General features: G+C 31.9%; 1 protein-coding gene across 1 annotated transcript; it reads right to left on the bottom strand.

Annotated features, from left to right (window-relative positions):
• Positions 1-4094: 4094 nt before the first annotated feature.
• Positions 4095-11968, bottom strand: LOC114169230 (DNA-3-methyladenine glycosylase-like). Its single transcript, XM_028054285.1, has 6 exons — positions 11548-11968; positions 9473-9530; positions 9115-9198; positions 8871-9012; positions 7847-8746; positions 4095-4786 (listed from the first exon to the last, which is right to left on the bottom strand). The coding sequence occupies exons 1-5, from the start codon at positions 11924-11926 to the stop codon at positions 8468-8470; spliced, it is 942 nt and encodes a 313-aa protein (XP_027910086.1). The 5' UTR covers positions 11927-11968; the 3' UTR covers positions 4095-4786; positions 7847-8467.
• Between the last annotated feature and the right edge of the window lie 1701 nt (positions 11969-13669).

Genomic DNA, 13669 nt, shown 5'->3' with positions numbered 1-13669 from the left:
GAATATAAGGTCCATGAGATAAAAAATAATACTAACTATTAAACAAATATTTTAGTATCAAGTGAGTATATTATTTTAGAAGAAAATTTAGAAGAACAAAAGACAAAAAAATAGAAATCATAGAAGATGTACACATAAAGCATAACCCAAAACAAAAACAAAAACAAATAAATAAAAAAAGCAAAAAAAAACGAAAAAAACATTGAAGCAAAGAAAACCCCTAATAATAAAAACAAAACTTTAATGGGTTAAAAAAAAGTAAAAAAAAACATATTTGAAGATGGAAAAAAAAACAAAAACTTAAACAAATCATAGTTGAAAAAAAAATAAAAAGATTGGAGAAAATCATAGAAAAAAAATAGTAAGTTGATTTTAATGCAAAGAAAAAAATCTTAATAATGAAAAACTTCAACTTTGACAAATCAATGAAGAAGAACACAAAAACAGTGAGTTGAGTATGATCCAAGCCGAAACTTAAATGGATTAAACAAAAATGAATAAAAAAAAACAAACTGAAAATCGAAAATAAAACTGGAAAGAACAGAAGACAGGGATGTGAGTAGACATGGATGTGAAAAGAAGAAGAGGTAAACTAAAGACACATCCTGTTAAAATCTTACCCGTGAAAAAAAAAGATGGTAGAAAAAACATTAAGTTTTGAAACTGAGATCTAAAAAATAAAAATGAAGAAAAATAAACATTTTAAGAACATTATTCGTGCTTGATAGTCTTGCCTTTGGCTTTGAAGAAATCTTCACTTTTCTCCTTCTTGAAGATTTCATTCATCTCGAAAACAAAAACAAAGTTAAGATGTGAGAAAAGAAACCCTACATAAACAACAACAACAACACATAAATGAAAAAAAATTAAAACTTTTAAAAGAAGAGAAGAATGATTTTAGTCCAGTAAAAATCAAACCTTTTACAAATGATCTTCATGAAGGTCATCAAGGATCTCAAAGCAAAAAATAAACCAAAAGAAAATAAGATATGAGAATAAAATATCCATCGAACAACAAATCTGAGAAAAAAAAACTCGATCAAACCAATATCGGCAACAAAGAAAAGTAGATCTGAAAGCTAAATATTCATCAAAGAAAATAATAGAACAAAAATAGGTAGATCTAATAGAAAAATAACCATCAAACATAAAAATGATAGAAAAAAAAATGGGTTAAATATGTTTTTGGTTCCTCAAGTTTCAGCGAAATTTGGAATTAGTCCCTCATCAAAATTTTTGACCAATTTAGTCTTTCACCTTTCGATATGCGTGAATTTAATCCTTTTAACCAAATTTTGTTAAGTTTATCTGACGTTTCAAGGACATTTTATGATAGTATTTAAATTATTTACACTGTTCGACACATTTTTCTTCAATGTTAACTTAAATACTATCATGAAATGTGCTTGAAACGTCAGATAAACTTAACAAAATTTGGTTAAAAGGACTAAATTCACGCATTTTGAAAGATGAAGGACTAAATTGGTATAAAGTTTTGATGAGGGACTAATTCCAAAATTTACTGAAACTAGAGGGACCAAAAACATATTTAACCCAAAAAAATAGATCTGAGAAGATGGTAGAAGAACGAAAACAAATGAGAAAAGATGATCTGAGAGAATGGTAGAAGAACGTAAAAAAATAAGAATTTGTTACCTTCTTTTATTCGTGAAGGTCATGAAGAAGTCAGAACAAAAAATAACCCAAAAGAAAAGTAGATATGAGTAAAAAATATCCATCGAACAACAGATCTGAGAAAAAAGCTCGATCCAACCAATGTCAGCAACAAAGAAAAGTAGATCTATAAGCAAAAGATTCATCAAACAAAATAATAGAACAAAAATAAGTAGATCTAAGAGAAAAATAATCATCAAACACAAAAATGATAGAAAAAAAAAAGTAGATCTAAGAAAATGGTAGAAGAACGAAAACAAATGGGAACTTGTTATTTGTTTCTTATTCGTGAAGGTGATGAAGAAGCTCTGAGACAAAAATAGCAATCCAACATCTCGTCAAAAATAGATATGAGAAGATGGTAAAAAAACAAAAATAATGAAAATGAGAAGTTGTTACCTTCGTTGTATTTGTAAAGGTGCTGAAAAATCTCACAGTAAAACATCAACCAAAAGAAAAGAACATATGAAAACAAAATATACATTGAACACCAGATCTGAGAAAAAAAACCTCGACCCAATCAATCTCGTCATATAACAAAAGTAGATCTGAAAGCAAAACATTCATCAAACAAAAAAATATAACAAAAATAAGTAGCTCTCAGAGAAAAATATCCACCAAACATAAAAATGATAGAAAAAAAAGAAAGTAGATCTGAGAGATGGTAGAAGAACGAAAACAAATGGAAATGAGAAGTTGTTACCTTTTTCTTGTTGGTCACGATGGTCATGAATCTGAGAGTAAAAAACTGAGAGGAAAAGATCCATACAATAGAGATGAAGAGAGAAGACGAAGAGTGATGGAGTAAGAGAAAATGAAAAGTTGGAGAGAATGAGATGAAGAGAGGAAGAAGATTATCTGGAGCCATGGTGTTGTTTGAAAAAAAAATAGAAAACATGGTGTTGTCTAAAACAAATAGAAAACATGGTGTGGTTTGTGGCTGAGAAAGAGAGAGAAAAATCGAAAGAGACAGAAGTAGATGAAGAGGTTTGAATATCTCTGAGTGAAAAAGAGAGAGAAGAAAATGACGAGGTTGGGAGGAAAGAGAAGGATTGGGTTAGTGGGATAGAGAGGTGAGACGAAAAGATCAAAAGGTGCTCACAATAAGAAGGTATAAGAAGGTATAGATTATTCTAAAACTTATTGTTAGAACCTGATGCTGTAAAACCCCATTAGATGTTAATATTGATAAAGTAGGTTTTTGATGATAACATAGTCTATAAAGAAATTAAATCATGATTAAGATAATCCAAGTATCTAAGTCTTAGATAAACAAAAGAACTAAACTAAATATATACTAGTTAAATGTTATTTAATATGTGATTATATCTAATGTGTGCTCATGAGTTGAAAAAGTTGTTTACTAGAAATACATTTATGAAGATCAGATGAAACAAATCTGGAAGCAAAGAAGTAGCTGAGTGAAGTCAAAGACATGGACCAGACTCCACTGCAAAATCTCCTTCCTTTCCTCAGTGTTTTGCACCATGATTCTCACCATGTGCCGAGTGAGGCCAAGGCAGGAGTTTGTTAGAGCAATGGATAATGAACATCCATCGGTCAACCTTCACTTCATTCCCTTCCTAGTCCTGAGCCATCTCATCCCTCTTTGCATTTATTCCGAATTAACAAATACAGAAGTTAGAAAAATGGGAGAACGAAGATTTTAATGCAGTTGTGAAGGAGGAAGAAGAAGAAGTAAACAGGTTTTCTTTATTTTAATTCTTCTTTTTTTAATATAATTTCATAAGGGTAAAAGGGGAAGTTTAAAATCTAGGAGGGTGCAGGAATAAATGGCCCTGTTTATGTACAAAAGCAATTATTGAGATATCAATAACATCAAGAAGGAAACCATATGTTTGGGACCTGTTTTAGAAGACTTTCACAGTGAATAAGTTTGAAATTTATTGTTCCTATGGTGTATGTTTCATTAGAAAATTAGTTAATTCTATTATTTGTACAACATGGACTATATCAATAATTGGCCAAAAACTCTTACAAGACTATTTGCATAGATAATATGGGATAACCGAGTACTACTTATAGTTTGATTTTTGAAGTGAATGGGTAATTTAAAACAGATACAACATATATATAATGTTATGTTTGTTGTCATTAGACATTACAATGGCAAAAAGAAAGTTGCAGTGGGGAGTAAAACCATATCACAAAAACATAAAGCGACACGTAATCAGTCGTCATACTTAAAATTGAATGGTCCAGTACCCTTTCAAACAAGTGGTTACTCAGATTTGTGATAAAAATTTTACTATTATTCAGTAAAAGAAATGGTGTCCAATATGTCTACTATGTAGTTACTTAATGTGATTGTCCAAAAAAAAATAATTAATTCAATTATTACTCCTACTTGGACTTCCAAGGAGAGGTTATCCCAGGTGATGTATGTGGCCATTCCCTTGCACCAACCAATATAAATTACGTAAGTTACTATCAAAGCAAAATCATGAAATGTCTTCAAGTGAACAACGTCAACATATTCTGTTACAAAAATAATGTGCTTCCAAAAACCTAATTAAACCCTATTTTTTCACAGCTAACTGATGATGTCTCTTCGTTCTCCTTGAATACATGGTTCAAGGTGTTTGAACAACACTTTTTACTCACTTCCTCGGTTCATACTTTCGCCATGTGTACACATTAGATTGTGCACATTGTCATTCAATTCAACTTCTTTGTCTTATGACCAGTGTTCAAACCCCTCCTACTACGCTTCGGTACATTCAAAGAATGTAATCGCTCATTGATCCCTCTTTTGCGCTAAAAGTTGTTCAAACTCAGCGACAATTTTCTCAAGCTCCGCAATTCTTGCCTCTACATCGAGTGTCCGCTGAAGCAATGCCTTCTGTTCTGCAGTAGGAGAACACACATCGAACATTGTTGGCTTCTTCTCCTCAATACCAAACCCCAATTTCTCAAAGGCTTCTTTCACAATATCGTAACCAAGTTCTTCATTTCGCTTTTCTGCTAAAGATTGTTTTAACTCATTGACATGTTTCTCAAGCTCCGCAAGACTTGCCTCTTGATCAGATACTTCCCGAAGCAATGCTTTGTAACCAAGCTCCTCATTTGACATAGTGATCTCAGTAATGACCTTAATCATAACGTCAACAACAAAAAATAATTATCAAAATTTTAAAATCAAACATTTCACTCACCACGTTATGCCTAACAGTTTATGCAATTTTGCTTACCAATTCTAACATCCTTCCAATGAAGAATGCAAGGAAAAGAACTTTTACTTGAAGTCATCTTTTTCTTGCAAAATACAACATGCTCGAATGCCCAAACTTATACCATTAACATAACATACATAAAAGTGATAACAAACATAATTACTAAAAATCTTACACAATATTGCCTTAAATTACAAAGATTAAAATTAACTTGCAATGCGGGGTAAGACCTAAAAGTATCTACAACCTACAAAAATCATTAACTTCACTCCATTAACACATTTCTCAACTTCATCCACAACCACCTTCGTATTCACATCTGTTGTATCAAAACAATCTTTGAGTATGACATTCATTGTCTTCTATCGACAAATAAACTTTTTCTCCACTCACCCTAAGTCCCAAACCTAAACAGACATCCAGCAATGTAAATGGAACATTTGCAGACCTAATTTGGAATCCTCCCTTCCTCTACCCACCTACTACATAATTTCATTAGTAATATTCTACTTTAACATTCTCACCCAATACACAATAGCCAAGTAAATGGGTTTTGATTATATACAACACTTTTGCTTATCTATTAACCTCTTATTGACATGAGTCAAATACTTGGTCCTACACAAATGTTGCAATGACACCTACATAACACATCATTGATTAATCTTCGCAGGTCCAAAACTATCATGTAATCATAAAAAAAGGAAAAAGAAATATCAATGTAAACCTTCTCCACCATCATGATTTTGATGTCCCTACATGTGACGAACTAAAGTGAATGAAATATTCATAAAATCATAAACGCAGTACAAAGAATGAAAATATTTAAGATGCCAACCAACCCATTTTCAATTTCATCTTCAAATTTGTCTATAAAACCTGTACAATCTATTCTACTTTCAAATTACCTAACAAAACCATTCAACACTTACTACTATCACCAATTCACAAAATGCTACTCTAAGTAATCTTTTTGATGGCATATCATTGACAAACTGATGAAACAGTATTTCAAGTCTGCGATTAAAATCTCATTATCACACATTTATTGATTGAATTCAATTCTGGGGACCTTTTTCTATGTACCTAAGCTGTTTATGTTTACTTCTGCGAATACAATATTATTAGTAGAAGTAGTTCTTTTTCATCAAAATGATCACCAACGAAATTGAAACAATTTAATATAATCTTTGTTTGCCTTAGTATCTTTGTTTGCAGTTTTGGGCTTTCCTTTGAATATGCTACGAAACTTACTAATTCAGGTTGCTATTTTAGCTTGTCAGATTCACTTAACACTTCTTAAGTCCAAAGTCATTGCTTACTCACTTTCTTTTCTTACTAGTACCAAATGATAATGTCTCGTTACAGCGTTCACAGCAACTATGTTAGGATGACAGCCAAATATGAAACAAATTCCAAATTCCACCTATTCAAAGATATTTTGCATAACTATAACACTTCCAAAAATGACATCACAAACCATATATCATATCTGTCAATTTGGCCCAGCCCACAGGGTTTGACCCTAGTCCATGTGGGCTAGGGCCAAAGCCCACATTAAAAGCCCCCCATCAAAGAAGCCCACAAGGCCAGCCCATGAACTTTCTTCTTAAACATGAAAAATATATTATTTTTTAAAATGTATTATTAAACTTTTCGTCCTTGGATTAGGGTCGACACGTCTAGGTTGGCCCGGTTCATTTCGGTCGTCGGCACGACCTGGTCGGTTCACGTGGGCTCAACGACCTGAACGGGCCAGTCAGGCCCGATGACTCAGAAGGGACAGACAGGCTTGATGACCCGGACAGGACGGACAGGCTTAACAACATGGACGGGTACGAAGATCCAAACGAGCTAGATGACCTGGAAAGGCCTGACGACCGAACAGTCCGAACGAGCAAGATGAAGCTGGTGGGCCCGACAACCTAGATGTGCCCGACGACCCGAACGGTCTGATCGAGCAAGACAGGCCTTGCGAGCCCGAGGACCTAGACATGCCTAACGACCCAAACGGTTTGAGCGAGCACGACGACCTAGACGAGCCTGGCGAGCACAGCGACCTAGACATGCCTAACAACCCAGATTGGTCGAATGCGCCCAACAACCCGGACGGGTCGGACAAGTCTGACAACCCTGATGAGCCCAACAACTCGGATGGGTCAGGCGGGCCCGACAACCCTAACGGGCCAACGACCCACACGGCCCTGGCGAGCCCTTTCTTCCTCTTCCTTTCTTACATTTTCTTGCTATCTTATTTCACTTCTTTAAGTTCAAGCTCTTCAATCTGCACGCCCATTTATTGCTTCATCTCTCTTGTTTTTGTTTCTTTGTTAATTGAGTCTCGTTCTTTCTCTTGAGTTCTTGGAAGTGCACCTTCACACTTAGATAACCTCTTGATTATCTTAATGTCGAATGGGAGTGAGAATGTTCCTTGATGTTTTCTTAATCACCTAAACACCACTAACTTGCAATCTTAAAAACATAAAATGAACTCTTATCACCTCTTGTATACAATTTTAGAAATGGTTTATGATTTTGATGGTCATCCCCAAGAAACAGGAAATGAAATGCGTGAAACAGGTAGCATGGAATTTTTAGATTATTGTTACCATTTTAATCTCATTTCACCTCTGTTTTCTTGAATCCGTTTAAAAAAAGTAAACGCAGTCATCCCAAGATCTCAGGGGAGTTGTACAACCTCCAGAACAGTGGTTTTATTATTTCAACAATTGTAAATGATCAAACAAGGAATTCTTCTCCACATTTCTTAGGGTAGAAAAATCCATTCATCCCCTATGCTAAATTATACCAAAACATGATACTGAAATAAATAAATAAAAAAAAACAAACAAGAAAAAAACAACTGGCCAACATATTTAGAAGGAAAAATAGGTGCTTACATGCAACAAATCCGTAAACCCCAAAACTCAAATAATCACACACCAACGAAATTGCACAAATTTACAACCCAAACCAACCTTAATCGCAGTTTGCACCTGTTGTGGTCACGCTCCAAACCGTCGACTTCAAACGCTGCTTCAACGAATCACCAACCGCAACTGCAACGATACCAGTCAAGTTGACGTTCCCTCCACCCTTCTCTGTTTCAGATTTGAAATTTCACTCACCCTTCTTTAACTCCACATTCATTCACATTTCAATTTCCCCACTCTCACCTTTTTGCCCTTTCATTGTTTTTTCCACTTTTCTATGTTCCCTATTCTGCCCTTTCATCACTGAAGAATTTAGCCCCCAACACGTCATCATCACGGTGTCGAGAGTAATTTTCAGTCTCAAACAAACTTTCTCAAAAAAAAAATCTATACAATATATAGAGAGATATTCATTTGAGTGTACAGGTGTCCAAAAATATAACAAGAGAAAAACGTAACTATACATAACTCATGTCTCTCTATTTGGTTGAAAATTTGAAAGAATTATTACAGGATGAGTGCATATTTATAACTTCACATGACAAAATATAATCAAAATTTTCAGTTTATGATAAGAAAAAAAAGTAACAAATCTCAATTACACGTTACTTGAATATGAATTGAGACGTTGGATATTGCAATAAATTCTCAAAAAAAAAAAAAATGTTAGATATGCCTCCAAGGTCTTTCTGCAAGGCTGACACATTCATGGTGCCTGTAGCAATCGACAAGATGATCAATGGTCAAGCCTGCAGCTTGCATAAAAGAGTGCACAATGACAGGACCCACGAACCGAAATCCACGCTTCACCAAGTCCTTGCTTAGGATCTCTGCTTTCGGACTCCTCAATGGCACATTTCTTGGGTATCTGTATCTGTTTATTATTGGTTTATGATTTACGTAACCCCATATGTAACTGCTCAATGATCCACATTCTTTAACAATCTGTCATCAACGCAACTAACTAACTTAACTACCATCTTTTCTAACATCAAACAGTATCATCTTAAACATAAAACTGAATTTTTTAGCTCAATAATTTCAAATATCATCACTTTGGGTTACTTGCCTTTGTTATGCATTTGGCATTGTCTACTATGCACATCACTCTGCTATCGGCTAAAGAAAGTGCTTTGTTTGATGCAATTTCCATTATTTCCTTTTCCTCCATTTTCGCAACAGTGTTTGCATCAAATCCAGCGAAAACTTCTCTGTGTCAATTTTCAAATATTGTACGACATTGTAGTGTTATAATTTGATTTACCAACAAAACAATTTGCATAGAATTAGAAATTTGTCAGAGACAAAAATACCTAAGAGTTTCTCTTCTTTTAAGAATTTCTGTCCAATTGTAATCCATGAGCAATCCAGACATTGCAAGCAGCTCAAACAATTTGCTGTTTCATGGTTTACCCAATCATATCAGGTAAAGTAAACCACACGTCTTACTGAATTAATATACTAATAATTAATTATAAGCATTAAGATAATTAGAGAGAATGATTGTTAATTAATAATAGATATTTAGGTAACATATATACCAATGCATAAAGTATCATTATAAAAACAAGTACTTGTTGCTTTCTTGAATTTTTAAAGTGAAAAAGAAAATCTTAAAACAAATAAAAATTATTGAAATGAAGAGAGTACTTTTCATTTCTTAGATCTTACTTGTCATCATAAGCTGGAACTCCCCAGCACTCATCATGAAATTCTATGTAGGCATTATCTGCATATAAAAACCCTAGATCAGTTTTTGGACCATTATGAAAAAGTTACATTAAATATAGTCAAATATCATAAATTTAAATAATTTATATACACTATATTCAGTCAACAAAGTTACATTTCTTTAATATTTACGTAAACTTTGCTAGTATATTTGCAAAAAATGTAATATATATATATATATATATATATATATATATATATATATATATATATATATATATATATATATATATATAAAGTCTCGCCTATTTATATTTTTCATCTCTCATGAAGAGAAAAAAAAAGAAAAAAAAAATTGATATAAGAGTGTCAAAGTAATATTATTTACTAATTTAAGTCAAATACTTAAAGAAACAAATATTTTACTATAAAAAGTATTTTATCATTAAATATTAAAATATAAAACAAAAAAATTATGATTTTAAAAGTTTGTTAATGTATAAACAACTTTGTAATTATATAATTATTTAACTTTAATTAATTTATTATTTTTTAAAATAACAATTTTTCTTTATTTTGATCTCATTTTCTCATTGAAAAATGAGTACTTTTTCCTTTTCTTCATTTTTATTCGTGACACCCGAAGTTACCTTAGATATAAGTAAACTAGATGGAAGTAGAACTTAAAATGAGGTGACAAATAATTCAAAACTGTAAAGAACTAGCATAATTAATAACACATCTGATATAATTTTGTCATTATTTTATGATAATTAATTCTAACGAGTACCAATGGGAAAATTTTTGCTACATTTATTATATAGGCTAATTAAGTTGGTGTTTTACACTTCAACTACTCAACTTAAATAAAAATCTTTGTGACTTTGTTGACCTCTAACAGCAATTAATTTAAGCAGCTAAAAATATCCAAATTTATAGGCATGATTTTACATGATGAGGCACATGATATTGAAGTGAAAACAACCTATTCTACCCAAGTTGTTGAATCTTTGTTATAAAATAGAGCTTTAGGTAGAAGACTTAGTTTTCCAGATTAAATATTTTGGTCTTATTTATCCCATGAATAAACCATATCCCCAACAAAATGGTTAGACATTTTAGTCAAAAAGTGAAATCACCAAAGTGTAAAAGAATGTGTATATTATGACATTTCATTGTTTGGTTTTGTCTTGATAAACTTCTTATAATAACTTAATAAGAGATAAAAAGAATATAACTTATCAAATAAGCTATAAACTCAACCTAATTTTTTAAAAATTCTCTTTCATTCAATTTCTCCAAAATTTGAAAATAATAAATTGATTTTAGTATATATCTAACTAGTTTTATAAAAAAGAAATAACAAGGCGTCACCGAGTAATGGTTGAAATCTAAAGCAAACCAAAATTTTCAAAACTATAAAAATAAAATAAAATAATGTCTGACCAGATTTCAATATAAAATTTTGTGTACTATTTAAGTGTTTATATATATGGGTACAAAATAAACATATCTTTCAGAGTTTTTTCTATATTTAAAATAACTTTTAATGAAAAAATCTCTTAAAAGTTAAAAAAACACTTATAATATTTTTGAATGAGGTAATTTAAGAGATTAAATCATTGATTTGATGAATTTAAAATTTATTTAAATAAACTATTTAGATGAGAAAATTAAAAAAAAAAGTTAAAATTTAAAAATATTTAAAAGATATTCTAAATAGAACTAATAAAATTTGAAATTAAAACATCACAACTAATTATATATATATATATATATATCAAAAATTATTTTTTTAAAAAATAGAATAAAATTTCATCTTTAAAGAAAAAATTAATTATTATATCTAAAAAAGTTCAAATATAAAATATTTTACTTATTCTATCCAAATAAAATATTTAAAAAATAAAAGAAAATCATTCATTTCAATTTCCTATAACTATAAAAATATCTTATCCAAAGCTAAGGTCATAAGCTTGAAGGTTTAGGTATCAAAACATGGCAGTATGTGAAGTTATGAGTGGACTACGAAAATTATAAAATAAAAGGTAAATTGGAAATGAAAGTGATGATACCACTGTTCTTTGTGATCCAGTTACATCTTTTGAACTCCCCAGTTCCAGTGGTGGGTGGTGAAGTTGGTGGTTGGTGTTGCTGAAGAGGCTTAGAAGCTATTGTATCTTCTCTTGTATCACGAGGTGAAATCAAACGCAGTGCCAGCGAAATCTTCTCATCCAGTGGAGTCAAAGAATCAGCCTGAGAAGAATCGTTGGAGTTTTGCGACAAAGACAAGGATATGGAAGACAAAGACAAAGATGAAGTGCTTTTCTGAAGCCCAATGGGGTACACTTTCTTCAGGTTTCTGCTGAAAAAGTTGTGGTTCAATATTTTCTGTGTCTCTTTCACACTCCTGCACCTCTCCACACCCTGTCTTCTTACGTTCGTTTTAGACATCGTGGGCAACACAGAATTTAACGTTGTTGGAGGTGCGTGTTAGGAATGGGAATTAATCATAAAAACAGGGGGTTTATAAAGAGAGTTGGTCGTTGTTGAAGGGTGATTTTCATGCAGAAGAAAGAAAGGATTTTAGGTCTTGGTTTTCAAGCAATGTTTGTTTACGATGGGTAACACATTTTTATTGATAAAGATGGTTTTGTCTTGGCCCACGCAAACATGTCTCTAGGGCTACACCAAATGCTGAGATTACCACTGCATCTGTCGTGGATGAAAGAGGAGGTGAGGGAAGAAAAAGAGAAACAAAATTAAAAGAGAAAATGGTTTGGTAGGTGTGGGATACCAAGAAGAAAAAAATAATGGTCCAAGGAAAATCTATACTATCTACAATTGATTATGTTCGTGATTGAATTTACATATTTCATGTCTAAATTGTTTTATAATGTGTATACCTGACTCAAAATGGAGTTATATAGATTATTCGATTTTAATAAATACAATATGTGGATGAAATCTCCCACGTTCAGGGATGTCAATAAGGCAACTAGGGTACAGGTATAAGTAGTAGTTCTCCGTACTTTACTCGTCGGATAAATATATGTCTCGTACCCGTATCCATATCTATTATATGCGGATACCTGTTTATTTTTTATTTACTCGCGGGTATCCACGAGTACCTGCTGGTATTTACAAAATTATTTAAAAAATAAATATCTAATCATAAATTCAAATAAAATAAAATACATCATTGTCATAAATTTTAAAAATCCAAATAATTATAAAAGGAAATATAAAATGACGTTAAATGGAATTCTTTAATAAATGCTTTGATCAACAATCCCACTTTCTCCTATTGATTTCTAAAAAATAAAAAAAAAATAAACAAATAATAAACCTCAACTGACACGTGTCAAGTATTCTTATTATGATTTCATCATTTGACAACAAGCATACTATAAACGTCACTATGCCCAATTTCAAATAATAAAGGAGAGAGAAGAATGTCAAGGGGTATATATGGAAGAAGACAACGTACCAATAGTTGAAACTGGAAGAATGAATACAGAAGACAAGACAAGATGTGCAACGTAGAAAAAATTAGGTCAAAATGTTTTTTACTAATATATATATAAGGGTATTTTTGTGAATTAAAGTTTAGCGGGTACGAGTATCCATGGGTACAGATACTATGATACCCGTACCCATCGACTATGATACTTGTACCCGCCCCGTTAACATGCGGGTATCAAAAATACCCGTACCCGCAGGTAGCGGGCATTCATTTTTAATATTCGTTTCCTATCCATTGCGAATTTTTTCTACAGATACCCATTTTTTGACATCCCTATGCATATATATTAATATTTTTTAGACTAAATTATTCTTCTTTTCCTTACTTTTATACAAAATATCAAATTAATCTTTCAATTATTTATTTTAATTTGGTCCAAATTTATTTTAAAGTGATTTGATTTAGTATTTGATCCTTAATTTTTTACAAACAACGATAAAGTCATTGTCACATGTCAATTTGTGATTATTTTTAGTTTAATACCATTAGGGATGGCAACGGGGCAGGATGAGCACGAGTTTTGCTATCTCATACCCATACCCGTAGAAAAAAATCATCCCCATACCTAAATCCAAAGGATATCAAACTTTTGTCCCATCCTCATCCCCACCGGGTAACGGGTATAATCTCGTACCCATACCCATACCCATTTTCTTACTACTTCAATATTA

The sequence above is a fragment of the Vigna unguiculata genome, chromosome 2 (assembly GCF_004118075.2).
Source record: "Vigna unguiculata cultivar IT97K-499-35 chromosome 2, ASM411807v1, whole genome shotgun sequence".
In the NCBI taxonomy this organism is placed as follows: Eukaryota; Viridiplantae; Streptophyta; class Magnoliopsida; order Fabales; family Fabaceae; genus Vigna; species Vigna unguiculata.
Note: the sequence above shows the minus strand (reverse complement) of the source record. Positions and strands in the feature narration are given on the sequence as shown.